Genomic DNA, 27,958 nt, shown 5'->3' with positions numbered 1-27,958 from the left:
TGGAACAAGGCATAGGGTTTGTTGCTCTTTCATTGACCTTTATTTTGTAACAAGAATCAGCAGAACAAATAATCCAGGACAAAGCTGCAGGAGAGCGGTTTCATGCTGGAAAGGCATGAACTTCCTGTTCGTGACCTCTGCTTTCTTAGTACTTTTCTAAGGTGTTGAGAACAAATGTCGACGGACTCCAGTGGTAGAGGTCCCCGTGCTGCCTCCCAGATTCAGCCCGCTGGTGGGCCTGGCAGTACGGCTCTGTGAAGCTAGAGGGTCAGGCCCCAGTCTTGGTGGGCTCAGCACAGCACAAAGGCTATGGGTCCTCCAACTTTCTAAAAGCTGACAGGGCATGGAGGGGCTCAAGAACAATGTGCGGGCCACAGGCATGGAACATCTGCATGAGGTCCTGGGCCTACTAGATCACAGTCCGCCTGGGACTGTTCCTGCCAAAACCGCTCCCCTCAAATGTATCAAAGCAATCCCTCGCTGCCACCAGTTGGGACACAAGTCATGCTCGATCTCTGGGTTCTCTCAAGAGGAAGTTTTGTTAGGGAGCAGGGGGATAGCTCAGGAAGAATTCTCACCCTTGTTGTTCTTGAGGATAAGCAGAGACCCTTGGAGATTCTTATTTTTCCAGTAACCATATAATAGCACCTTGCCCACCGCTTGCCTCCTGGATGTGGCCTGGGAAGCCACAAGTTACTGCCTCTGCCTATCTCCTAACAATGCAGGAGGGGCTGGGACCCCCTTAAATCAAGGACTGACTTCCAGGTTCCCTCTCAGTGGTTAACTCCTGTCCCTGCTCGAGTGTTCTGCCTTCACACGCAGTTGTCTCTTCCCTTCAAAAAGCAGGATGCTCGCAGCCATAGCCGAGTTCAGGCTGTCCACACCAGGCACGACGGGGATTAGCAGCCGCTTGCCCCTGGTGCTCTCGGCCAACTGCAGGGACTCCAGGCTCAAGCCGTGGGTCTCCCCACCTATCACCACAGCTGCTGGTGCCTCTGTCCAGTCCAAGTCATAGCTCTGGACCTCAAGTTCAGGGAGCCAGGCTTTACCGGCTCCAGGTTCTAGATCATCTTCCTCCTCCTCCACCTCTTCCTCATACTTGTGCAGCCTTGAAAGTCGTCGCTCACATACCCAGCCATGGTCACTGGCTTTATTAGACATCTGGGCCTGGGCATGAAGGCCACAGTTGTCAGCCACGTAGACCCGGGTGTTTGTGGGCAGGTAGTTGGGCAAGGTTTCCCAGTCCAGATTATTGATGATGGGCACCTGGAAGTGTGCACCCATCGCTGCCCGTAGCACTTTGGGCTCCCAGGCATCCACACAGCCTAGAAAAGACAGGATTCAATGAGGATTACAAACCCTCCCAGACAAGGGGACTTTTGAATAAATCAGATTAATTCTGGGTCAGGAAAGAAAGCAAAAAATGTCCTACTGAAGCCTTCTTGAGAGCTGGGACCTCTGCCTCCCTAATTATGGCAGCGTCCAGCAAAGGGACCACAGGATGAATTCCTGCTAGTGCTGGAACAGACTTTTTTCCTGCCTTCAACAGGACCATCCACCTGAGCCAGACACTGTACAGGAGATGCAAAGAGTATTAAAGCCCCAACCTCAAGTGGCAGAGTGGGCAACAGTGTTGGGACAATATCTGAACACGACTACGATATCAGCGATTGACGTAAAAGCAGCATGAACAGGGTGACAGAAAACCCTGGTACAAAGTGGAACAATCAGGAAAAACACCCCACAGAACAGGACCCCGAGCTGGATCTGGAAGGACAGGAGGAAGCTGTCAAAGAAAGGCGGGGGGAGTGATCGAGAACGCCACAGCCCAAACCCTGTAAGGAAGGTGATCTGGCCAATAATGGATGGGGTGCAGTGGGAGATGAGACAGGAGGCAGGCAAGGACCAATTTAAAGGAGGGTGGGTAGCCAAGCTGAGGAAGTTTGGGATTTTATCTATTAGACAACATAATGCGGTGGAAGGATTTTAAGCAAAGGAGTGACAGAATCCGGTTTATGCGTTAGAAAGAAAGACCCATTTGGCTTCAATGCTGAATCTGCACCAGGGCAGCGAAGCCACCGGAGAGGGGGAAAATTGATGGGGACCATTACAGTAATCCAGGGAGAGCCAAGGCAACAGCCTTCTCCTACATACACCTGCATGCCCTCTCACAACACAGTAACAAGGCTAAAGGAAGTCTTCTTAAAGAATTGCTAAGCCCAGGGCAACTGGGTGGCTCAGTGGGTTAAAGCCTCTGCCTTCGGCTCAGGTCATGATCCCAGGACCCTGGGATGGAGCCCCACATCGGGAATCTCTGCTCAGCAGGGAGCCTGCTCCCCCTGACCCCAGCCTGCCTCTCTGCCTGCTTGTGATCACTGTCAAATAAAAACTTAAAAAAAAAATAATAATAATAATCTTAAAAAAAAAAAAAAGAATTGCTAAGCCACTTGCACACGCTCTTTCCCAGGACTGCAGGCCAGGGGCCCACCCTCCCCGAACTCATTAGCATAACTCTCTGCATTCTAAGTTACATTCTAAATTACTGCAAAAACTTCAGGAAAGAGTTAAGTAGGCAAACCAGGGACGCTGGGTGGCTCAGTTGGTAAAGCGGCTGCCTTCGGCTCAGGTCATGATCCCAGCATCCTGGGATCGAGTCCCACATCGGGCTCCTTGCTTGGCAGGGAGCCTGCTTCTCCCTCTGCCTCTGCCTGCCACTCTGTCTGCCTATGCTTGCTCTCGCTTCTCTCTCTATGACAAATAAATAAATAAAATCTTTAAAAAAAAAAAAAAAAGTAGGCAAACCAAATTTTAAAATGTGCCCACACATTGCACCAACAGGCTTCCCCCAACACCGCAAGGACCCAAAGATGGGAGGTGGGCTCTCTGTCAAGAAGCTGGAGGTGAGGGAGGGACAGGGGAGGGGCCAAGACCTATGAGGAGAGCCATCCAGCATGACCCCTTTCCCATGGGGAGTAAGGGACAAGAGATTTCCCCCCTCGCCCTCATACCCTCCATCCTGGGCACCACACCAAGTGTTCCCTGCTCCTTCCCCACCTCCTCTCTCCACACCACTACCATCAATGTGGAAACCGCCCACCTGCAATATAGAGGTACACTTTCAAATCCACACTGGCTCATGGGGGTGGCTAAGCAGACAGGGTACTGATGATGGAACCCCAGACCGAGCTCTTCATGCTGGTGTCCCTATATCTACTCCACCTATTCCAACAATGTGGGACAGGGACAAAGGGTTGAAAGAAACCACTGAGGCAAGTCTCAGCAGTGGGTGTCATTACTAGTTTACAGTGAATGATCCTCTCCCTCCCACCCTCCTCACAAGTTGTAAGAAGCAGTTTTTAGGTAGGTCCCAGGTGGTAGGTAAGTCTCTTTCGAACCAAGCCTGCTCATCTCATTTCTTTTCTTTTTTTTTTTTTTTAAAGTTTTTATTTATTTGAGAGAGCAAGAGAGCAGGATGGGGGGGCAGGCAGAGGAAAGGGTAGAAGAAGAAGGAAAGCAGACTCCCCGCTGAGCAGGGAGCCTGACATAAGGCTGGATCCCAGGACCAAGGGATCATGACCCGAGCCAAAGGCAGATGCTTAACCAACTGACTGAGCAACCCAAGCGCCCCCTACTCATCCCATTTCTGATGACAGGAGAGAAATGTCATCAGGCTAACTTGTGTGGGGGTGTCTGACCCATCCCAAGGCTAAGACAAATGCATCCCAATTTCATAATCACACTCCATCTGCATCATTCCTTTTATAGCATTCAGCAGGTCAAGAGTTAGAAAGGTCTCACGTACCCAATATTTTGGTAACTCAAGATCATTACAGGAAGGACTTGAAATTTAAAACTGGCATCTATTTCTTCCCCTGACTGATTTTAAGTTAATAATATAGCAGTTAATAATATAGCAAAATAATTTTAAAAGAGCATCCGCATTTCCTCAAGTACTCAGTGTGTGCCGTGCCAAGCCAAGTGCTGAGAACGCCACATGCATGCCTTCTCAATCTTCAAACAGTCTTAACAGGTTCTGTCATCTACCATGTTACCAGTCTTACCAGATTCTGTTATCTACCATGTTACAGAGGAGGAAACCAACACTCAGAATATTGCTCACACATAGAGCTAATAAGGGGCAGATCCAAGACTCAAATCCATGAGTGTCTACCCACAGAGCTGGTTCACTTACAAATGGCCACCTGACCCACCCAGTAACAAGTGCTCTGACCTTTGGTGAGTAATACTTTGCTGCAGCCAGCCCCAGCAGCAGATCTCAGAATCGTCCCCAGGTTCCCAGGGTCACGGAGATTGTCACAAATCAACAATAAGGGCAGCAAGTGGCGAAGCTGAGTCTCTGGGTATGTCATCTTAACATGGTCAGGTTTGGCAAAAATCCCTGAGGAAATAAAACAGGTGGTTCACTTGTATGTTGTGACCAAGGAAATTATTTGGCTTTTCATTACTTTATCCATCTTCCTATATTTAGTTACATGAGTAATACAGGAATACATTCTGATTAAAAAAATTCATACAGGGGCACCTGGGTGGCTCGGTGGGTTAAGCCTCTGTCTTCAGGTCAGGTCATGATCTCAGGGTCCTGGGATCGAGCCCCACATCAGGCTCTCTGTTCAGCAGGGAGCCTGCTTCCCCCACTCTCTCTCTGCCTGCCTCTCTGCCTACTTGTGGTCTTTCTCTGTCAAAAAAATAAATAAAATCTTAAGAAAAAAGATTTCACACATACAGTCCTACCAGTGATACCCAGCCCCTATAACTGTTTTGCTTTTTTTTTTTTTCAAAGATTTTATTTATTTGACAGAGATTACAAGTAGACAGAGAGGCAGGCAGAGAGAGGAAGGGAAGTAGTCTCCTTGCTGAGCAGAGAGCCTGATGCGGGACTCGATCCCAGGACCCTGGGATCATGACCTGACCTGAAGACAGAGGCTTAACCCACTGAGCCACCCAGGCGCCCCTGTTTTGCTTTTTTTTAAAAGATTTTATTTATTTGACATAGACACAGTGAGAGAGGGAACACAAGCAGGGGGGAGTAGGAAAGGGAGAAGCAGGCTCCCCGCTGAACAGGGAGCCCCATGCGGAGCTTGATCCCAGGACCCAGGGATCATTACCTGAGCTGAAGGCAGACCCTTAACGGCTGAGCACCCAGGTGCCCCTCACCCCCATAACTATTTTGACCAAAGGCAGAGGTTTAACCCACTGAGCCACCCAGGCGCCCCCCCATGACTATTTTGGATCAGAGGCTGTATCCCTTCAAAACGTTTCATGCATCTACCTACGTATATATACATCTACCCATAAAGAGGCATTATTTTCTTTTGCACAAAAGATTCACACCCTGTTATTCTGTAACCTTATTCAATTCTCTAACACAAGATGTCTTAGGGAACTTCCCACATTGATCCATTCGGAGCTACCTTATTTTAACTGCTTCACGTTATTTTGTAACATGAACATCCCAGGTTTATTTAGCTCTTCCCCAACTGACTGCCATTTAGCGTATTTTCAATTTTCCCCTATTATAAACAACCCTGCAGCGAACATCCCTGTATCTCTATGCACATGTCCTAACATTTCCTATGAAAAACTCTTGCAAACACAATCAATATATGCTGTGTGTGGGATCCTCATGTTATCAGAGGCTCCTAAACTGCTGCCCCCCCGCCTCCCGCCCCCCCCCCCACAGGCCAGTCCAATCTCTTTACACCAAGAACACATAAATACCTACACCTAAGCCATCAATGAAAGCACCAGGATGATATTAGGCACCTGTCTAAAGGTCCTGCCCTTAGGAGCCACAGACAGCTTTAAGACCATTCAGTGGGGCAGCATTGGTGGTTCAGTGGTAGAATTCTCGCCTGCCATTCAGTGGGGCAGGGGCCTCAGGAGTTCTTTAACTTCTACCTGATCAGCTGTAGTGATAAGAGCTCTCTACCAGAGGCCCTGCTTCTATCACTGGATTTTAGAGAGGTGCTGGAAGTCTGACAGGCGGTCTTACCTCTTTCTCCCTTTGCCCGACCCCCCCCATATAAATAATACATAAGAATAAGCTAAATAATATTTATTTTTCAGAGTCATGAAATGATGAAAGCAGTCATGACAAGGAGGGTTACAGAAGTCCTGGGTGGGCTGGCCACTGTAAGCACACAGGCCCAAAGTGGCAAGCATAGTGAAAATGAGTGATACCTGCACTGTAGCATAAAGTAAGGAATTAGAAGTGTAGCTAACGAGAGCACAAACACTTAGAGTAAGTGAAGGACTCTAGCAGTCCCAAATCCCCACCCTGGGAGAGAGTTCTAAGCGCAGAGTCACAGATCCTTATGACTTGCTAGATTACAGAACAAGAGATGGTCCCCAGAATATCCTCTCCCAACTAATCACTGAACTTTACCACAAGGAAACACATGCACAATGATATGAGAGACCCTGCCCCAAATGCCCCTTACAATCCAAGAGAAAATTTTCCACTTACTGCCATTCAATTATCAGATCTAAGGTATAATTCCAATGTCAAAAAGATATAAAGAATTCAGTTTTGGGGTGCCTGGGTGGCTCAGAGGGTTAAAGCCTCTGCCTTTGGCTCAGGTCATGATCCCAGGGTCCTAGGGTCAAGCCCTACATCAGGCTCTCTGCCTGCCTCTCTGCCTACTTGTGATCTCTGTCAAATAAATAAATAAAATCTTAAAAAAAAAGAATTTAGTTTTTCCATATTTAGAAAAAATATCTTCCAAGTGCTAATAGACCCCACAGTCTATTAGAATCTTGTTAGAGTCAACCAAATAAAGACACGGTTTCCTGTTCAATGGGCCAAGCAGAGTAATAACTTGCAGCTTACTCCTTGGTAAGTAAGCTTCTAGAATAACGGGGTCAGCGCCGGAGAGGTATCACCACACTGGCAGAAGTCTTGTGCAAATGGAGGGCTAAATATTTTTGTAAACATTTTCTTATATATTTTAGTTGGACATTAAAGGTTGAAGAAATTACCTAAAAAAATATAATGTTTAAGGAACAGCGGTTATTCCTAGAGACTGTAAACAACCATTAATACAATTGACAGAAAAACTGACTGCAGTTTCCACTGAAAATACTGTAAGATCCACAGATTTCAGAACTGTATTTTTGGTGGGTGTCTTTTTTTTTTTTAAAGATTTTATTCACTCGTTTGAGAGAGAGAGCAGGGGGAATGGGAGAGGGAGAAGCAGATTCCTCGCTGAGCTGGGAGTCTGATGCGGGGCTGGATCCCAGGACCTGGAGATCATGACCTGAGCTGCAGGCAGACTTAACCATCTGAGCCACCCAGGTGCCCCTTCTTCTGGGTGTCTTAAGAAAACATTTTGAATTTGGTTCAAATAAAATGTGTTGCCCTAAGTCAATTATGAATAAGTAATCCCAGATCTCTACTTCTAGTGACACATAGTATAACCACTGACCCATTATTCCTTGTGGTGTTACTAGGTCGGACCAATCCTTGATATCCTCAAATTTCACCTTAATGAGGCTGACACCTTTCAGCTTATCAATGGGTAGCTCCTTTATGTATTCCAGACGGCTAAAGAAGAAAACTTTGGGCACAGCACCAGCCTTGAGAGCATCTGCAATCAGCCTGCGGCCTTCCAGCAGAATCTTTCCTTGCTTTTCCCGAAATGGCCTGGACTTAACTATTGTCATTACACTGCTGTGGGTGGAAACAAAAAGACAGGTTATAACCAACATCCTTGTTACGGAGACACACCTAGTTCTAAGAGACATAAAGAGCTTCAGAGATATAAACGAATTCCAAAGAAAATACTTATTCTGCCCTCCAAGCATAATAAAAACCAGAGGGTTATACCGGGAGAAGTCCTCCAACGGGAGGAAAAACGTTAAGTTCCCGCTGGCAGGTGGGAAGAGAAAGGAGAATACAAAAGAAGTCTCAGGAACACATCACCTCAGCCTTCTGTCCCCGGGTAAAGCCTTATCATAGCGAAGCCCCGACTCTTCCCAGGTGCAGGGCGTCTGGGATCGGGACACCTGAAGCGGCTGATTTGGTCGCTGCTCGTAGGGACTGGCCTCAGCCGCAGCCCTCTGGGGCTGCTTCCCAGGACCGGGCTTCCGTTCCACGACCTGTCCGGATGGAAACACCACCCTCACCGGGCTCCGCCGCAGCGCCCGGACCCACCGCCGCCCGTCGAGGTCCCAGGTTTGGACCACCCACAGCAGCGGTCGCGTGGCCCACCTCCAGCCCTTTACCAGGGCCGCCATCTTCCCCCGCGCCGTGGATTGCGTCACGGAAGCGCGCCGGCGGCGGCCAGTGACGTCACGACCCGTTTGCGCATCTGCGGGCTGGCAGGCATCTAGTTCTGCCGGATGTGTGGCGCTGGTGGCAATGGCTACTCGTCGAGCTTTGCACTTCGTCTTCAAAGTGGGAAACCGCTTCCAGACCGCGCGTTTCTTTCGCGATGTCCTGGGGATGAAGGTGCAGACGGGGCCGAGAGGGGCTGGGGCGCGAGGGTGGGTGGCCGGGGCCGCTGCGCCCCACTGGCCCAAGAAAGGGACAATTGGGTGTGTCTTGAATCTCCGGTGGCGCCCAGGTGTCCGACCTTAGCCCTGGTCTCCCCATTAGCCCTGTCGGGTTTTCACCTTCAGGAAGCGTTGTATGTTGCTGGTTGGGTTGGTGATCTTGGAAGGGGTCTTTATTAGTCGCCGACTGTGTTCCCACACACGTTTGTTTCATTTGAGTTCATTCACAAATGAGGCTCTGCCCTCGTGGACTTTCCAGTCTAGTGGGAAAGACAGTAAACAGAAAGTAATATAATACTCTCCCAATGAACAATAACTCAATCTCTTCCGGTTTGAAGCCTTTCGGCTAAGATAATCTGCCTGTTTAGAGCTCTGCTCTTCTCAGGCCTGCTTTGAATGGTCTCTTACGAGTATTCGGTCTCCAGGTGAATGCTCCGGCCCTCCTCTCAACAGTCCAGATCTAAGTGTGAAGTCAGAATCCATTGTCTCCAACACCCGGAAGCGGCCTCTCCAGCCCTGATCAGCAGCGATTCAATGCAGGGATCACCTGGGTGGCAAATGCAGGTGGAAGCTCTTGGGGAGCTCCCGATAAACCAGGGCTTTAGAGGTGCAAGAGTGCAATTTAATGTAGAGAGTGCAGAAGATGTAGAGGGCAAGGGAGTTACCTGAACTCATCAGTCACTTAAAACCTATCGTCTGTCCTTCGTGGTCCTGTGTTGGTGACAGCTTTGGTGGCAAAGATGAAAATGACCTTAGTGTCTGTCCTCAACTGAAGCTTCTGGCTTAGGATAGGGGTGGAGATGACAGTTTGGTTTGTACATAACTAATAGTAATGGAAGTGAAAACCTTGTAAGTGATGAAAAACCACAGAACTCTCCCTTAATATGTTTCCTCATTGATTAAAGGGTTGTTGTGAAGATTAAACACTGAATATCTGATACATCATATGTATTATATAAGTAGTAGCTCCTAGTATTAAAAAATACTACAGGAAAGATTTAACTTCAGCTTCGTCATCAGGAAATAATTCATGGACTTCTTGCATGTGAGTTGATCTATAAAAATAGGCAGGATTTCTACAAAGATTAGAGGAAGGAGTATACTGGAAAAACTGAAAGAACCCATGCAAAGATAAGGTATGTTTGGGAAACACCACTAGTTTTCTGTGCCTTCAGCTTAGATTTCTTAGTTGAAGTTGAGATGGGATATCAGGACAAATAGGTTGGGACTACTTCTGATAGTATCTTGAATACTGAGGTATTTGGATTTTATGGCATAGTAAGTAGGGAGCTTTCTTACATTTTAGAACAGGGTAATGTTGTGATCAGAGCTGTGCATGAGGGACATAATTTTATGGTGGTATTAAGGAAAGATCAGTAAAGGTGATTTTTAATAGTCTAGGAGAGAATTGATAGGAGCTTGAACTGGAGCCGTAGCTGTGGGAATCAAAAAGGAGAATAGAAACTTAAGACATTGAGAGGCTACTGTGTGTGGGGTTCTGTGTCCAGTGGTGTAATAAGTTATCTATTCTCACAACACACGGGGAGACTCAGGCCCTAAGCAACATTCTCAGGCAACGTTCTCAATCTCAGACAACTATTGAGTGACAGCCAGGATTCCAAATCAGAATTCTCTAATGCTGGAGGCCATCCTTTTGTTTTCTGGGTGGTGGTGACGGTTTTAACTTCACAGCGCTGCTTCCAAATCTAGGTAGATTTCACAATGTTGTTTACCTGACTCTTGGTATTCTAATTTCCTTATCAGATTCTGCGGCATGAGGAATTTGAAGAGGGCTGCAAAGCTGCCTGTAATGGGTATGACACCTTGTTTCTTAAAATCTCCTTTAGGCTCTGAATACCCTTGGAGAACAGAAGAAAGTTGTTTGAAGTGAGTTTAAGGCAGTAGAATAAATTCAGAAATCAATAAATTAAGGTGGCAGCTCTAAAAAACACAAGTAGGGCGCCTGGGTGGCTCAGTGGGTTAAGCCGCTGCCTTCGGCTCAGGTCATGATCTCAGGGTCCTGGGATCGAGTCCCGCGTCGCGCTCTCTGCAGAGCCTGCTTCCCTCTCTCTCTCTCTGCCTGCCTCTCCACCTACTTGTGATTTCTGATTTCTCTCTGTCAAATAAATAAATAAAATCTTAAAAAAAACCACACACACACAAGTAAGTGTATCCTCTAAATGAATCATTGTATTTTTTTTTTTTTTTAGATTTTATTTATTTATGTGACAGAGGGAGAGAGAGAGTACAAGCAAGGGGAGCAGCAGGGACAGGGAGAAGCAGACTTCCCCTGAGCAGGGAGCCCAGCATGGGCCTTGATCCCAGGACCCTGGGATCACGACCTGAGCTGAAGGCAGATGCTTAACTGATTGAGCCACCCAGTGGCCCTAAATGAAGCAATGTCTTATTGAGTGTCTTAGCTTAGTAGCCATAGCAAACTGGAAAATTCCAAGGCCTAATGAGAATTGCATGCTTGTTGAGAGATATGCAAAAATATGAAGGTCCGGTTGGAGAAGTATCTTTATAGGAGTATGTCCCCTGCTTTAAAGAAAAGGTAAACAAATCTTTCCCTCAAGTAAGTGCCAGACAGGTGATCTTTGGAGCCTCTGGTGGTGGGGCCCATGAGCACTGTCCATAGCTGCTTTTAGCAACAGCTGAGAGGTCATCGCATCCTTACAGGTACTTAGAGGACCAGAGAGGACTGCCCATTGTTCTGTCCCGAGAGTTCCTGAGGGGAGGCCTGATGCAGATTTTGTCTGTATTCACTGGATTCATTTACTTTCATCTTTCTAGGCCTTATGATGGGAAGTGGAGTAAGACAATGGTGGGATTTGGACCTGAGGATGATCATTTTGTCGCAGAACTGACGTACAATTATGGTGTTGGACACTACAAGCTTGGCAATGACTTCATGGTAAATGGCATTTTGTTTGAGCAGATTTTGGCTGTGCCTTTTATTGAGGTCCCTGATAAAACTTTAAGTATGATAACTGCTCAGTTGATGGCTTTTGAGTGCAGATTAGTGCTTGTGCACCTGTCTCAGAGCTGCTTTGGGAGAAAATGTGTTCTTCCAGTATTCAGTAGGAGGCAGACTGCAGACTTAGAGACAGCTTTGACAGAGACAAGACTCTGTTGAACCTTGAGAGATAGAAGGACCGGAGACATTGTTCTGCTTAAGTAGGTCCTGATCGTCAAACAGAAATATTTTCTCTCTAATGAACCATTAGGATCGGGCTCTGCTATTATGGCAGTGCTAGTCAGAGAAAAACAGGAGAAGCATTTCAGGAGAAAGAGAGAGAAGCATTGCATATACTGCATTCATTGCTTCATTCATGCAAGAGTTCAAGTCACTGTGTATCTAATAATTACAGGATCTGCCTCTTATTGAGCAGCTACTATGTGCTACATAGAACGCCACTGGGTCCAAGTACACAGTGAGATAGAAGTAACCAGTTTTCTCTCAGGATCTGCCAAGCAAATCTACCTCATGCTAGATGTTATTTTGGTCAGTTGATTCTGTTATCACTCTTAATTCATGTTAAAATAATAATGACATTTAAATGGAATTTTTATGACTCAAATATCTATAAAAGTGTTTTGTAAATGAAAAGAATAGTTCAGATTTAACATAATTAGTGTCTGTTTTTCTTTTTCTCATTCTTCATGTCTTTACTCATTTATTTATTTTTATTAAGGAGAGAGAGTTTTTGGGTTTTTTTTAAGATTTTATTTATTTATTTGACATCTGGGATCGAGTCCCGCATCGGGCTCCTTGCTCGGCGGGGAGCCTGCTTCTCCCTCTGCCTCTGCCTGCCATCCTGTCTGCCTGTGCTTGCTCTCTCGCCCTCTCTTTCAGATAAATAAATAAAATCTTAAAAAAAAAAAAATGGAGATTATGATCTGAGCCAAAGACAGAGGCTTTAGCCTACTGAGCCACCCAGGCACCCCGAGAGAGAGTCTGAAGCAGGTTCCACGCCCAGCTCAGAGCCTAATGAGGGGCTTGATCTCACGACTGTGAGATCATGACCTGAGCTGAATTCAAGAGTCAGATGTTTAACTGACTGAGGCACCCAGGTAGCCCTAATTTATTCATTTTACAGATATTTATTGTGACTTACTATATTATTTATATTTATATTTACTATACTTATATATAGTTATATATAAGTACATATATACTGTATTTATATTTATTGTGACTTACCTGGTTAGGTCCTGGGGTTACAGCAGAGTGAAGCATGTTCCCTGGCCTAAGGGGCTTCCTGTCAGGTGGGGGAAACAAGGAAAGACTGATGAGTGTGATTAGTGCCAAGATTGGAATAAGCATAGGTGGATGTATGTGGGCAAAGATGAGGCTGGAGAAATAATCTGGGGCCATCAGACTAGGGCATTTACACTTTATTCTAAAAACAGGCTGAAGCCATTTTTGAAGTAGGGGAACGACACAGTATACGTGGTGGGCAAGAATTTACCTGGCTGGAGCATGGGTTTTGGGTTCGGAGAAAGCAAAACTGGAAGCGAGGAAACTAGCTCAAAGGGTAGTACAGCAAGGGACTCAAAGCCCCTTAACTCACGCAGTAGTGGGAGATGGAGAGACCTGAGTGGATTTGAGAGATGTTTAGGAAGTAGAGTTAATAGGATTTAGTGATTGAGTATAAATGAAAATTTTTTCATGTTTCTTCTTATCTTTTCCTTACTCTCCAAATCTAAACCAGGGAGAGGAAGGAAGAGCAAAAGCATCTTGGCACCATCATCATGTCACCAGCTCAAGTCAGATGTTGACTGATGGTGTCGCAGGGGTTAGAGGTCATGTAGGTGGAGAACAGTGGGGCTGCCTCACTGTGGGTCTTCCTAAGAGACTCTGGTAATAAAATATCCCTAATAAAAGGAAACTCTGGGCTCCTCAGTTCATGGAACAAAAAGAAAAACAGGTTACATAGAACTCCCATTTATATAAAGAATTCCCATACATTAAAAAGAAGAGGATCCAGGGGCACCTGGTGGCCTACTTGCTTAGTGTCCAACTCCTGATTTTGGCTCCTGATCTTGGGGTCATGAGATTGAGCCCTGCTTCCAACTCTCTGCTCAGCTGGGAGTCTGCTTGAGATTCTCTCCCTCTTCCTCTATCCTTCCTCCCTCTCTGTCTGTCTCTCTCTCTCAAATAAATCTTTAAAAACAAATTATCAACAACTTAATTTTTTTTAAGGGGCAAAAACTGTACAAGACATCCATAGAAAATGAATCAGAAATGTCTCTCAGACATTGAAAAAGATGTTCAACTGCCAGGGTGCCATTTGTTACCAATCAAATTGACAAAAATCAAGAAGTGTGATAGCACACCATGTTAAAAAGGGTGTTAGCCAACTGCCACTCTCATACATTACTTTTATAAGGGCATATATTACTACAGCTTCAGTTTGGTGGTATCAAAATAATGCATTTGACCTTGGTCCTTGCAGTTTCACACCTAGGAATTTAGTTTACATGTATGTTAACAGCTGTGTGAAATAAACTGTATTAAATTATTTATGGTGGTATTTATTTATACAACAAGTATTTATTGAGTGCCTGCTATGTACCAGGCACGGTTCCAGGAAGTTTGGATAACCATTGAACAAAATGGGAAAAAAATCTATGTCTTGCAGGGGAGGGAATCAGGGCCTGACAGACAGTATATAATAAATAGAATAAATAAGTCATGCTGTGTTGTTTTAAAGGTGATCATTGTTACTGGAAAGAACAGCAGAGGAAGGGAGATGGGGAGTATGGGACAGATGACTGGTTTTAATTTTAAGGAGGGTGTTGAGGGTGGGTATCAGGGAGGAGGGGACATTTGTGGAAAAGCTCATGTGAGAGAAGAGAGTTAGTTAGCCATGTGGATATTGCAGGGGAGAGCAATCCAGATAGAACAGGCTTTTCAAAAGCCCTCAGACAGCATCTGGCATGTTCCCAAAAAATGCAAGGAGGCCAGGTTGGCTGTAATAGACTGAACAAGGGGAATGTGGGAGGAGATGGGGTCAGAAACGATGGGATCAGGTTGTGTTGGGCCTTTCAGGCCATTAGAAGCCATCCCTGAGTGAAACTATGAGCTATCAAGGGTGTTAAGCAGGGGAAATACAACTTAGGGTTGCTGTCTTGAGAGTAGAGTATGCATCAGAAAATTTACTTTGGCTACAGAGTGGGTGATGGATTGACAACTCAGGGAAAGAGAGGCTGTTAGGATAATCCCAGTTAGAACTGCAGCTGGTCTTATCAGAAGGCATAGTGTACATTTTTAGATATTGTGATTAAATTTTAAGTAATACCCAGATAGTTGGTTTAAATTTTTTTAAGATTTTATTTATTTATTTGAGAGAGCGAGCTTGAGAGAACAAGTGGTGGGAGGGGCAGAGGGAGAAGCTGACTCCCTGAGGAGCAGAGGACCCAACGTGGGACTCGAATTCAGGACCCTGAGATCATGACCTGAGCTGAAGGCAGACACTTAACCGACTGAACCATCCAGGCACCCAAATTTTTTTGTTTAAAAAGCAAAAATAGGGGCACCTGGGTGGCTCAGTGGGTTAAAGCCTCTGCTTTCGGCTCAGGTCATGATCCCATGGTCCTGGGATCAAGTCCCGATTTGGGCTCTCTGCTCAGCAGGAGGCCTGTTTCTCTTCCTTTCCCTCTTTGCCTGCCTCTCTGCCTACTTGTGATCTCTGTCTGTCAAATAAATAAAAATCTTAAATAAATAAATAAAAAGCAAAAATAAAAACCTCTCAAGTAGGTAGCTGGCAGGCCAAGGTAAAATCAAGATTTCTCTGACTAGATCTTTAAAATTAAAAGAAAGTATCTTTGCTATTAAAATGGTCAAACTTCTTAGGGCGCCTGGGTAGCTCAGCCACTTAAGTGTATGCCTTAGCCTCAGGTCATGACCCAGGGTCCTGGGATGGAGCCCCAGGTTAAGGAGCCTGCTTCTTCCTTTCCCTCTGCTGCTCCTCTTGCTTGTGTTTGCTTTCTGTCTCTCAAATAAATAAATAAAATCTTTTTAAAAATCACTAGAAGAAAGTTTTGAATGCCAATTAAATCTTAGGTGACATGATGGTTTTGCCTCATTATCTTGCTCTAGAAAAGATCTGTAATATTGTTTTTTGTCATAGGGTATCACACTCGCTTCTAGCCAGGCTGTCAGCAATGCCAGGAAGCTGGAGTGGCCACTCAATGAAGTTACTGAAGGTGTTTTTGAAATCAAGGCCCCAGGAGGATATAAGTTCTATTTGCAGAATCACAACCCACCTCAGTCAGGTAATTATACTGGGACTAATAAAAGCCCTCTGTGTAACACCATCTTTGATGAAAGGAGAGAGGAACCAGATCTCTTTCCCCTGTGGAGTTTCTATATTGACATGATATCTCTCCTAAGCCAATGCTTCTTATTCTTTGAGGAATCTTTTTTTTTTTTTTTTTTCTTCTTAGAGAGTGAGTGAGAGAGAGCACACAGCCGGAGAATAGTAGGGGGAGAAGTAGGCTCCCTGCCAAATAAGGAGTGCAAGACTTGATCCCAGGACTCTGGGATCACAACCTGAGCTGAAGGCAGAGGCTTAACCAACTGTGCCACCCAGACATCCCTGGAGAGGGAGAATCTTAAGCAGGCTCCACACCCAGTGTCAAGCCCTATGTGGGGTTCGATCTTACTGCCCTGAGATCATGACCTAAGATGAAGTTAAAAAAATCCAACACTTAAACAGCTGAGCCACCCAGGCATCCCGAGAGATCATATTTTCATATTAGACCTTTAGTGCATAATCCTAGGGGATCTAACTTTTTGTTTTGTTTTGTTTTGTTTAAATTTTATTTATTTATTTGACATCACAAGTAGGCAGAGAGGCAGGCAGAGAGAGAGGAGGAAGTAGGTTCCCCGCTGAGCGGAGATCCCGATGCAGGGCTCATTCCCAAGACCCTGGGATCATGACCCAAGCCGAAGGCAGAGGCTTTAACCCACTGAGCCACCCAGGCGGCCTGATCTAACTGGTTCTGATTCTGTTCTGTTGGGAGTATATCTGTTTCAGCTGTAACAGAAAACCGATCTCAAACTAGCATGGACAATAAGAAAATAGCTGACAGAGCAGGTATTCTATAGGTTAGCTGATTCAGCAGCTCAACAATGGCATCCAGAATCTAACTTTTCTCTCTCTCTCCATCCTCTTGTCTGTAGGGGTCTACTTCTAGAGCCAGTTCCCTTGTGGTTGTTGGGTGGCTGCCAGTAGCAGCTGGGGCTACCTGCTTCCACATTCTCATATGGCAGGAGAGACTGACTTCCTGTTGCTTTTATTAAGAGCAGAGCAAAACTCTTCTGGAAGTTTCCTGCAGACTTCCTGGTCAGATTTGATTCACAATCCTGCTCTGAATAAATCATTGCTAAGGCAGATAGGTTTTATCCTTAGACCGGTTGGTCTTCTCTTTCCCGCTGAGGTCAGTTTCACAAACCATAGTGCTGGCGCTAGGTGAGTAAGGGCGGAAGGGAAGTGAGGGGCCCAGCACGGTGACTGCCATGTGGAAAGAAACTTTGCACGACATGTTTTGTTTACTGCAGAACCATCCTCATCCCATGTGTAATCCCTGCACCTTCTGCTCTCTGCTCTGCCAAAAGAAAAACAATAGCAGAGAAAGATACCAGTGAATAGCAAAGGCAGTTCTGCCTGCCATTTCAGTGCATGGGCACACTTCCTTAAGTGGACCTGAGATGGGGCACGTATATTCTCTTCCTTCCACTGGTCTGCCTCAGTGCCCAAATGCCCCTCGTACTGAGTCTGATTGTGTGTGCAATGCTACATGCTTTTCATCTGGAGCTCAGCAAAGGAAATAACGATCTTTTCCAGTGTGGGAGGTTACTGTAGGACTTACTGGCAGATGGTCACATTTTATAAGCCTTGTGAAAGAGTCTATTATTTATTTTGTGGACAGTGAAATATTTTTTTATTTTTTTATTAACATATAATGTATTATTAGCCCCAGGGGTACAGATCTGTGAATCGCCAGGTTTACACACTTCACAGCACTCACCATAGCACATACCCTCCCCAGTGTCCATAACAAAGGACCCTCTCCCTACCCCTCCTAACCCCGGCAACCCGGCAACCCTAAGTGTGTTTTGCGAGATTAAGAGTCTTTTATGTCTGTCTCCCTCCCAATCCCATCTTGTTTCATTTATTCTTTTCCTACCCCCAAACCCTCCCGCCCACCACGTTGCATCTCCTCTTCCTCATATCAGGGAGATCATATGATAGCTGTCTTTCTCGGATTGACTTATTTCGCTAAGCATAATACCCTCTAGTTCCATCCATGTCGTTGCAAATGGCAAGATTTCATTTCTTTTGAAGGCTGCATAGTATTCCATTTGTGTGTGTGTGTGTGTGTGTGTGTGTGTGTGTGTGTATCACATCTTTATCCATTCATCTGTTGATGGACATCTAGTTTCTTTCCATAGTTTGGCTATTGTGGATTTTGTCGCTATAAACATTCGGGTGCATGTGCCCTTTCGGATCACTACATTTGTATCTTTAAGGTAAACACCCAGTAGTGCAATTGCTGGGCCGTAGGATAGCTCTATTTTCAACTTTTTGAGGAACCTCCATGCTGTTTCCAGAGTGGTTGCACCAGCTTGCATTCCCACCAACAGTGTAAGAGGGCTCCCCTTTCTCCGCATTCTCTCTGGCACCCACTTATGATCTCTCTTTCTGCCAAATAAATAAATAAAATCTTTTTTTAAAAAATAGATTTTATTTATTTATTTGACAGAGAAATCACAAGTAGGCAGAGAGGCAGGCAGAGAGAGAGGGGGAAGCAGGCTCCCTGCTGAGTAGGGAGCCCAATGTGGGGCTCAATCCCAGGACCCTGAGATCATGTCCTGAGCTGAAGGCAGAGGCTTAACCCACTGAACCACCTAGGCGCCCATAAATAAATAGAATCTTAAAAAAAATAAAAATAAATTTTAAAAGATCCCTAAAAATGGAGAGCCCCACAATCCCAAGATGTTTTTGTCCTTTGGAATGATAATACCTTTGTGGCATTAATTTCCATTTGGTAATCGAGTCAGATCTATCAGTCTAGCTGGTGTCCAGCCTTCCTTTTACTCACTGGGTCCTGGGTAGTCTCACCCACTTGTTACCATTCCTGTCCTTCATCCTTCAGGGACTCAGCTGGCTGGAATTTGTTGATTTCTCAGTGAACAGGGAAAAGGAACAGTCTGGAAGGCAGAGGCATCTGTGAGAAACACTTCATCTTTGTCATGGTATTGCTGTCCTAGCAAATGGGGCTGAGGCAGTGAAAACCAAAGAATATACCGAATTTTTCATACTCAGAGCAGCTCTTCAGAAGGTCACCTTACAATATAAAAACTTCCAACGATGTTAAATGTTTTAGTATAACTTTTATCTGTTTTGCAAAAATAGATTTTTTTCCCTAGGCAGATAAGCCAAGAAGAAGAAAGAAGAAAACAGTACCCACATAGCCAGATAATCACTGTTAACATTTTAGAGAGTATTTTTCCAGTCGTTTATCCAAAAAAAATCTAACTATATGTCATATGTTCCATTGTAACAATTCCATTATTATTACCGTTATTACATGGTGGGAAGATTAAACCGTTGTCTAAATGTTGGATATTTGTGTTGTCCCTGTGTTTCATTGTTATGAGCAGCACTGTAAAGATGTCTTCGTCCTGAAAGGCCTTCATACATTTGCAACTAATTTAATTGGTACTAATAGGATTGCTCTTTGAAAAGTTGTTTACATTTTTTAGGCTTTGGGTACATTCTGTCAAATTGTTGCCCAGAAGTATTCTAGTTTGCCCTCTGCCAGTATTATATGATTGTGATTTTTATCCCCCTGCCCTATCACAGTTAACACTATAACTTTTAAAATTATTTGCCGATGAAATAACAAAATGTTTTAATTCTAATTTCTTTGATTATTTGTGAGGTTGAATTTTTTTTATATGTTCATTGACCATTCCACTTCATTCTTTGTGGATTACCACTTTGTGCTTTTTACCTATTTTTTTTCTAGGATGTTCATCTTTTTCCTAGTAATGTTTGAAGATTATTTAAATATTAAGGACTTCTTATCATATATGTTCCAAAAATGTTTCCTACTTTGTCATTTATTCTTTGATTGTAATTTTTTTCATTTCTTTTTCTTTTTTTTTTGGTGGTTATTGCCTAGGAATTTTCCATTTCATGCAATTAACCTAGTATATTTTTTCCTTCATGGCTTTTCTATCTCTGGTGTCAGGTTTTTAAAGATTTTATTTATTTATTTGACAGAGAGAAATCACAAGTAGGCAGAGAGGCAGGCAGAGAGAGAGAGAGGGAAGCAGGCTCCCTGCTGAGCAGAGAGCCCGATGCAGGACTCGATCCCAGACTCTGAGATCATGACCTGAGCCGAAGGCAGCGGCTTAACCCACTGAGCCACCCAGGCGCCCTGGTGTCAGGTTTTTAAAAAAAACTTTTTCCACCCCCAAGCTGTAGCAGTAATGACCTATTTTTAGTATTTTCATGGTTTCATTCTTTAAACTTAATCCTTAAGCCTAAAATCCCTTTCTTATCATAAATTAAGTTCCTGTGGCACCTGGGTACTCAATTAGGTAAGTGTCTGCCTTCTGCTCAGGTCATAATCCTGGGGTCCTGGGATTGAGCCCCACATAGGACTCCCTGCTCCACAGGAAGCCTGCTTCTCCCTCTCCCTCTGCTGCCCCTGCTTGTGCGCATACTCTCTCTTCCTCTTTCTCTGTCAAATAAATAAAATTTTCAGAAAAAAATATACCAAGTTCTTATAGATACTCAAGCTTGATTTAGTCTTTCTTCGATTCCATTGCACTGATCTGTAAATTGCTATTGTTTTATTACTCTCCAGATCCTATATTAAAAGTAACTCTAGCAGTGTCTGATCTTAAGAAGTCCTTGAACTACTGGTCTAATCTACTGGGAATGAAAATTTATGAAAAAAATGAAGAGAAGCAAAGGGCTTTGCTGGGCTATGCTGATAACCAGGTGAGTGATCTTGGAGAGAAGTAATCTGTTACTTTGAGTTTAGCTTATAAACGAGGTTACATGAAGGTTATTCTCAAGAGTTTTTTCACAGTGATTCAATATTTACAGAGATAAACAGAAAGAAAAAAATAGAAATTGCTGATAACCTCATCACCCAGATAGTACCTTTGTTTATATTTGGGGATATAGCCTTTCAGAAGTGGAATTGCTGAGTCAGAACAGAGGGAGACAACATCTAGTACTATAATGATAATCTATTTTATCTTTTTTTTTTTAATAACTTAGCATCTGAACATGATTTAGTCCTTGCTCTCTGACCCAGCACATCTACTCATAGGAGTTTATTTCACAGCTGTACTCACCATTCATGTGGGCAAGGAAATGTGTAAAAGGTTATCTGTTCCAGCATTGAAATAGCAAAAGATAAGAAATAACCTCAATGTCCTGTGCATTAGAGGTATAGTTCAATATTTTTCTGTTTATCCATAGAATGGATTACTGTGCAGCTATCAGAAAGAATAGGGTGAGTTGTTATGTGCCAGCGGAGTAACATTGGATAAAAACAAGGGAAGAATAATGTGTAAATGATGCTACTGTTTGTATTTTAAAAAAAAAAAAATCTGTGCATGCCATGTGTCTAGCAGGACACACAGGAAGCCTCTGGGAGAAAGTAGAAGGGAAAGACAGTTTTTACTTTATTCCTTTAATACTGTTTGATTTTTTTTTTTTTTTCTTTTAACCACATAACCTGTTCCAAAAAACTAGACCCACTTTCTTTCTTCTTTTCAGTGTAAGCTGGAGCTGCAGGGTATCAAGGGTAGAGTTGATCATGCAGCAGCTTTTGGAAGAATTGCCTTTTCTTGCCCCGAGAAAGAGGTAATGTTTGTTCCTGGATCTTTCGTGTAAGCTCTGGGACTAGCCAGCTGAATCAGCTAAGAACCTCAACCCTCCCTTCTTCAGGTTCGTTCCAGTTGTGGCTTGGTATCAAGTTCACCAGTTGTTTCAAGAGCGGCTGAGATAATAAAATCAAACAAGTGGTGCCTGGGTTCTCTCTGATTTATCTGATACTCCCCTAGGGCTGACGAGGACCATAGTGTGGGAGTGGTACATGACCCCTTGGTCGCTTTCCCTCTTTATTTTCCTCCAGTTACTGGACTTAGAAGACTTGATGAAAAGAGAGAACCAGAAGATTCTGACTCCCCTGGTGAGTCTGGATACGCCAGGGAAAGCAACGGTACAAGTGATCATTCTGGCTGACCCTGTAAGTATTATTACTCAAGAAAGGGATGGGCTGCACCAGGGGTTTCTTCAAGGTATCTTTTTGCCAGATTTCTTTTCTTGTTATTGGTGTAGGATGGACATGAAATTTGCTTTGTGGGGGATGAAGCATTTCGAAAACTTTCTAAGATGGATCCAGAGGGAGGCAAACTGTTGGATGACGTGAGTCTCATTTCTGACTTTGTATCCCCATAGGCCTACAGCAGATAGTGTTAAGTGTGTGGGGGAAAGGCTGAAGCAGGAGGGTCCAGTGCTGTGTCCTTTTGGCGGTAGGGTGCCATTTGAGCCAGGAACATGTGTCTGCATTGCTACCCTTATGACTCTTCTTTAAAAAAAGATTTTATTTTTAAGTGGGGCACCTGAGTGGCTCAGTCAGTTAAACATTCTGTCTTCAGCTCAAGTCATGATTCCAGAGTCCTTGATCGAACCCCACATGGGGCTCCCTGCTCAGCGGGGAGCCTGCTTCTCCTTTTTCCCTCTGCCTGATGCTCCCCTTGCTTGTGCGCTGTGTCTCTCTGTTAAATAAATAAATAAAATCTTAAAAAAAAAAAAAAAAAAGATTTTGTGGACACCTGGGTGGCTCAGTCGTTGAGCGTCTGCCTCAGCTCAGATCATGATCCCAGCATCCTGGAATCGAGCCCTTCGTTGGGCTCCCTGCTCAATGGGAAGCCTGTTCTCCCTCTCCCACTTCCCCTGCTTGTATTTCTTCTCTCTCTGTGTCTCTCTCTGTCAAAAAAATAAATTTTTTTTTTTAAAGATTTTTATTTTTTTTTTAAAGATTTTATTTATTTATTTGACAGACAGAGATCACAAGCAGACAGAGAGGCAGGCAGAGAGAGGGAGAGGAGGAAGCAGGCTCCCTGCAGAGCAGAGAGCCCGATGTGGGACTCGATCCCAGGACCCTGAGATCATGACCTGAGCCGAAGGCAGCGGCTTAACCCACTGAGCCACCCAGGCGCCCTAAAGATTTTTATTTATTTATTTGACAGAGATTGCAAGTAGGCAGAGAGGCAAGCGGGGTGGGGGGGAAGCTGAGCAGAGAGCTCAACATAGGGTTTTATTAATAAGTAATCTCTACACTCAACATGGGGCTTGAACACACAGTTCCAAGATAAGAGTCACATGCTCTACCGCTTGAGCCAGCCAGGCGCCCCTAAAATATTTTGTGGTTTTTTTTTTTTTTTTTAAGGAATCTCTACACCCAGCATAGGGTTCGAACTCAGGACTCCAACATTAAGAGTTGCACACTCTACTGACCAAGCCAGCCAGGCGCCTCAGCGCCCATAGGACTCTTAACTGGGTATAGCATTCATGCCTTCGCACTTGCTCACGCTGCCTGGGGAACCACTCCTGCCCCGTGCATCATGATTTTGCTGAACAAGGGGAAAGGCCTGGATACTCCCCCTCTGCTTCTTTAGCTTTCTTGGTCCTCTCACCTCCAGTGTAGAGTAGCAGTCCCTTCTTTTCTCGTGAATCGTTCTGGTCAGCATGCAAACGAGGTTTCATGCCTCCCATCTTTTAAGAGTCTTTTGCCCCATATCCCTTCTCCACAGTTCTTTTTTAAAAAGTCTGCCTATACTCTGTTTCTGCTTCTTACCTCCCCTTCACACCTGAGTCTGTTCTGCCCTGGCTGCTGTCACTCGGGGGAATGCTCCTGTTGAAATCACCAGTGACTTCATCTTGCCAAGTCCGGCAACTACTTTTCTATCCTCATCAAACTCCGTCTTTAATCAACATCCAAAGCCATCACTGTACCCCAGCTTCTAGCACATACCTGGTGTGTAGTAGGAACTTAGGAATGCTCTGTTGATGATTCAGGGAATGAATCACTGGCTCTTCACTTACTATCTGTGTGGCTGACTCTAAGTAATTTACTTAAATTCTCTGAACTTCAGTTTTGGTGGTTTTGTTTTATTTTGCTTTTAGTAATCTCTGTGCCCGACATGGAGTCACATGCTTTACCAGCTGAGCCAGCCAAGATCCCTTAGGCTTTAGTTTTCTTACCTGGAAATTTGAGAAAAAGATATGTACCTCATAGGATGGTTGTATGGTTTACAGAGCATGGCAAACTGCTGACATTATAATAGACATTCAACTTAATTAAAGCAGGAAACAAAATATATAGCATTAATAAATTTTATCATAAAGGAAAATAGAACCCCGGACAACCTCCCAGTTGGCACATTTGTTAGACTTTTTCCTCCTTTCGGTTTCATATCACTGACTAACCTCCTCCTCTTTCAAGTTCTCTTCTTTTGTCTCAGAGATCCTGACATTTTCATATCTCCCTGACAGCTTCTCTGACACGAGCACATCTTTCTGTCTCATGCCGGAACAGTTTACCCACAGTCCCACTCTAGCTGTCTTTTACTCTCATTCTACATCTTGCCTCTTCTCTGAGTAGAAGTTACCTACTACTCTGGTTACTTCTTCTCTGAGCTGCAACCATCATCCATTCTCTGACTTCCTAATTTCTAGTTCCTATTCCTCCCTAAGCTCTAAACAAGTATTTTTTGTTACCTCAGTAAGGTGTACACGAAATACAAATGAACAGAAATTTAGTGTTCTATCTGATGAGTTTTGACAGCTAAATATTCTCATATAACCACTGTTCAAAATATAGAGCATTTTCATCATTGTAGAAAGTTCTTCCATGCCTGTTTCCAGCTAATTCTCGCCACTGCCTCCCAGAAGCAAGTATTGTACTGGTTGTCATATTATTTTTGTCTTTGGACTTCATATAAATGAAATCATTCAGTAGGTATTCTTTTGTGCCTGGCTTCTGTCACCCAGCATAACATTTTTGAGATTCTTCTATGTAATTACACACATCAGAGTTCTTTTTATTTTTCTTTTTTTATTGCTAAGTGGTATTCAGTCTTATAAATACAACAATTTGCTTATCCATTCTTCTGATGGTGGATATTTGAGTTGTTTCCAGATTTTATTTCCACAATAAGGAAGACTGCTGTGAACATTCTTGTGTAAATCTTATAGACATGTTTCATTTCCCTTAGGTAATAGTTAGGAGTGGAATTGCTTTTACTTTATGAAAAACTGCCAAATAGTTGTCCAAAGTAATTGGCCCATTTTACTCTCCTGTCAGCCATGTATGTGTCTGAGAGTTCCACCTGTTCCATATCCTCAACAGCATTTGTGTTTTTCTGGGTTTTTGTGTTAGCTGTCCTAGAATGTGTAAAATGGCTTCTCATCGTGGTTTTAATTTGCATTTCCCTGATAACTGCTGATGTTCAGCACCTTTGCGTATGCTTATTGGCTATTTGCACACCTTCCTTTACGAATTATATGTTCAAGTCTTTTGTCCATTTCTTTTTTTCTTTTTTTTTTTTTTAAAGATTTTATTTATTTATTTGACAGACAAAGATCACAAGTAGGCAGAGAGGCAGGCAGAGAGAGGGGGGAGGAAGCAGGCTCCCGGTGGAGCAAAGAGCCCGATGCAGGGCTCGATCCCAGGACCCTGGGATCATGACCTGCGCCGAAGGCAGAGGCTTTAACCCACTGAGCCACCCAGGCACCCCATCCATTTCTTTCTATAATAGATTTTATTTATAATATTTGGTGATTAAAAATTCCAAAAATACACAGGAGAGTACAATAAATTTCTGTGTGACTGTCACTAATCAACACTGCCGTAATTTTTCATTATTCCTTCCCACCCCACTTTTTTTTTGGCTAGGGAATTCTTTCCCCACCCCACCCCCAAGATTTTTTGATTATTCGTTTGAGAGAGAAAAAGCATGAGCAGGGGGAGAGGCAGAGGGAGAGGAAGCAGCAAACTCCCTGCTGGGCCATGTGGGGGCTCAGTCCCAAGACCTTGGGATCATGACCTGAGCCAAAGGCGATGCTTAATCATCTGAGCCACCCAGGCGCCCCTTTTTTGCTAGGGAATTCTAAGGCAAATCTTAGACACTGTGTTGTTTCAACCCTAAGTACTTAAGTATTTTATACATTTTGATTTTTTTTTTAAGATTTATTTGAGAGTGCTTGCCTGCATGTGCACATGAACTGGGGAGGGGCAAAGGGAGAGAGAGAAGCAGACTTCCCGTCAAGCAGGGAGCCTTATGTGGGGCTCAATCCTAGGACTCTGAGAAGATTAAACAGTTTTTGAAGTGACTGGATTTATGCTTTAGGAAGCTGATGCTGTTGGGATGGATGGCAAATGAAGGCAGATGCTTAATTGACTGAGCCACCCAGGCACTCCAGTATTTTATACATTTTTAAATTATTTAAAAGAAGTAAAAGTCAAGGAAATTTCTTACGTACCATATTGATATTAGCACAATTTTAAAAATAACCAGTATATCCTTAATGTCACTTAAAATCCAGTTTTATTAAAATTTCCCTAATTAGGAGCGCCTGGGTAACTCTGTTGTTAAACATCTGCCTTTGGCTTGGGTCATGATCCCAGGGTCCTGGGATTGAGCCCGGCATCAGGCTCCCTGCTCCATGGGAGGCCTGCCTCTCCCTCTCCCAGTCCCCCTGCTTGTGTTCCCTCCCTGCATCTCTCTCTGTCAAATAAATAAATAAAATCTTTAAAAAAATAAAATTTCCCTAATTAATGAAAAATGATTTTATATAGTTGGTTTTCCCTATGCACTTTTTAAGTAGTTTTAATATAATTGGGCTATATCAATACAGAACGATTTATATGAGCCACTGAGATTCATGACAAACTACTTGGAAGACACACCTCTGATCTATTTTACATTTTAGCCGTTCTAGTCTGTAATCTCTATGAATGTATTTTCACACTACGTGACTGCTCCCACGATTTTATTCTCCTGGAATGTCCCTCATTTAAATATTTGCTTATTTTTTAAGGCCCATTCAAATCCATTTTTTTAAAAAAATTGGTTATTTATCTTGTTGATTGGAGTTCTGGTTGTGAGTCATTTTTTAAGTATCTACAAATGCAAGTACTTTTCCCAGTCTATGGCTTGCCAGTTTCTTTTTTTTTTTTTTTTTTTTTTTAAATATTTTATTTATTTATTTGACGGACAGAGATCACAAGTAGGCAAAGAGAGAGGAAAGGAAGCAGGCTCCCGTCTGGGCAGAGAGCCCCATGCGGGGCTCGATCCCAGGAGCCTGGGACCATGACCTGAGCCGAAGGTAGAGGCTTAACCCACTGAGCCACCCAGGTGCCCCAAATGAGCACTTTTTGTTAATGACTACAGGCAGTGCAATGAGGTACAAAGTGGACTGTATTGTTTTATGGGCTTAAACCTATATTCCAATTCTCTTTTCTGCAGGCAATGGCGGCAGATAAAAGTGATGAATGGTTTGCTAGACACAAGAAACCAAAGGCTTCGGGGTAACAGAGGACGTGATGTGGAACAAGCATTTGTGATTCCTGTCTGGCACCTGCAAGGCGTGATGTGTCCATGCATGATAAAGACCCTCACACCTTGCTTGTTTCCTGTACCAGCAAGGAGGCTGGGGTGGTAAAAATCTGTGCGTCTTAATCTTTGAAAGAGCTAAGATATATTTTAGAAATAAAATCCTGTTGTCTATCCAGTTAGAGGAGAACTGTTGCCGTAATGAGCACTGTTCTTGGAATGGCACATTCTTTGTGTAACTCTATTAGTCATAAATTATTTTTTAGATTGGGCAGCTATGTGGGACACTACCTGTTGTTGGAGGTGGAGGGAATTTTGATAAGCTTATAGCAGGACTACTTCTGGCACCATGCTGTTCTAATGCCTTCCTCTGGCAGGCCTTGACACTCAAAAATATTAAAGAGGGGCGCCTGGGTGGCTCAGTGGGTTAAAGCTTCTGCCTTTAGCTCGGGTAGTGATCCCAGGGTACTGGGATCAAGCCCCAAGTTGGGCTCTCTGCTCTGTGGGGAGCCTGCTCCCCCCCCCCGCCGCCTACTTCTCTGCCTACTTGTGATCTCTCTCCTCTGTGAAATAAATAAAAAATCTTAAAAAAAAACTTTTTAATTAAAAAAATATATTAAAGAAATTTTGTTCTTGAATCAAGAGATTTGACTAACACCCCACACATTCTTTGCTTTGAAATTCTGAGCAGCCAGAGAAAACAGATGGAAGGAGCTAATGTGCTATGTTGCTACATGCCTGGCTTCATGCTATTTTCCTTATATAACTTTTTTAAATCTTTGG

General features: G+C 43.9%; 2 protein-coding genes across 6 annotated transcripts; one reads left to right on the top strand and one right to left on the bottom strand.

Annotated features, from left to right (window-relative positions):
• Positions 1–17: 17 nt before the first annotated feature.
• Positions 18–8,269, bottom strand: MRM3 (mitochondrial rRNA methyltransferase 3). 5 transcript variants are annotated; one of them, XM_044248204.1, is made up of 4 exons: positions 7,943–8,269; positions 7,446–7,690; positions 4,232–4,399; positions 18–1,325 (listed from the first exon to the last, which is right to left on the bottom strand). In XM_044248204.1, exons 1-4 carry the CDS (start codon positions 8,254–8,256, stop codon positions 781–783), a joined length of 1,272 nt encoding a protein of 423 aa, XP_044104139.1. In that variant the 5' UTR covers positions 8,257–8,269; the 3' UTR covers positions 18–780. The 5 variants fall into 5 exon arrangements, with proteins under 5 accessions (XP_044104139.1, XP_044104142.1, XP_044104140.1 ...); XM_044248207.1 differs by having other exon boundaries at positions 8,231–8,269; XM_044248205.1 differs by having other exon boundaries at positions 7,446–7,687; positions 7,943–8,261.
• Positions 8,270–8,318: 49 nt separating this feature from the next.
• Positions 8,319–27,365, top strand: GLOD4 (glyoxalase domain containing 4). The gene is made up of 9 exons (XM_044248209.1): positions 8,319–8,470; positions 10,279–10,328; positions 11,308–11,428; positions 15,651–15,795; positions 20,404–20,540; positions 21,330–21,416; positions 21,688–21,801; positions 21,894–21,980; positions 27,089–27,365. Exons 1-9 carry the CDS (start codon positions 8,381–8,383, stop codon positions 27,152–27,154), a joined length of 897 nt encoding a protein of 298 aa, XP_044104144.1. The 5' UTR covers positions 8,319–8,380; the 3' UTR covers positions 27,155–27,365.
• Positions 27,366–27,958: the final 593 nt, after the last annotated feature.

This window comes from Neovison vison, chromosome 5 (genome assembly GCF_020171115.1).
Source record: "Neovison vison isolate M4711 chromosome 5, ASM_NN_V1, whole genome shotgun sequence".
Taxonomy (NCBI): Eukaryota; Metazoa; Chordata; class Mammalia; order Carnivora; family Mustelidae; genus Neogale; species Neogale vison.
This window is presented reverse-complemented; position numbering and strand designations above follow the sequence as displayed.

Excerpts from the sequence above, each read along its gene's own strand:
- MRM3 (XM_044248204.1), bottom strand. The coding sequence starts at position 8,256 with ATGGCGGCCCTGGTAAAGGGCTGGAGGTGGGCCACGCGACCGCTGCTG. Across the intron at positions 7,691-7,942 it reads CCCGGGGACAGAAGGCTGAG|CAGTGTAATGACAATAGTTA; the intron begins GTGATGTGTTCC and ends TTCCACCCACAG. Across the intron at positions 4,400-7,445 it reads AACACCACAAGGAATAATGG|GGATTTTTGCCAAACCTGAC; the intron begins GTCAGTGGTTAT and ends TTATTTCCTCAG.
- GLOD4 (XM_044248209.1), top strand. The coding sequence starts at position 8,381 with ATGGCTACTCGTCGAGCTTTGCACTTCGTCTTCAAAGTGGGAAACCGC. Across the intron at positions 11,429-15,650 it reads AGCTTGGCAATGACTTCATG|GGTATCACACTCGCTTCTAG; the intron begins GTAAATGGCATT and ends TTTTTGTCATAG. Across the intron at positions 21,981-27,088 it reads GAGGCAAACTGTTGGATGAC|GCAATGGCGGCAGATAAAAG; the intron begins GTGAGTCTCATT and ends TCTTTTCTGCAG.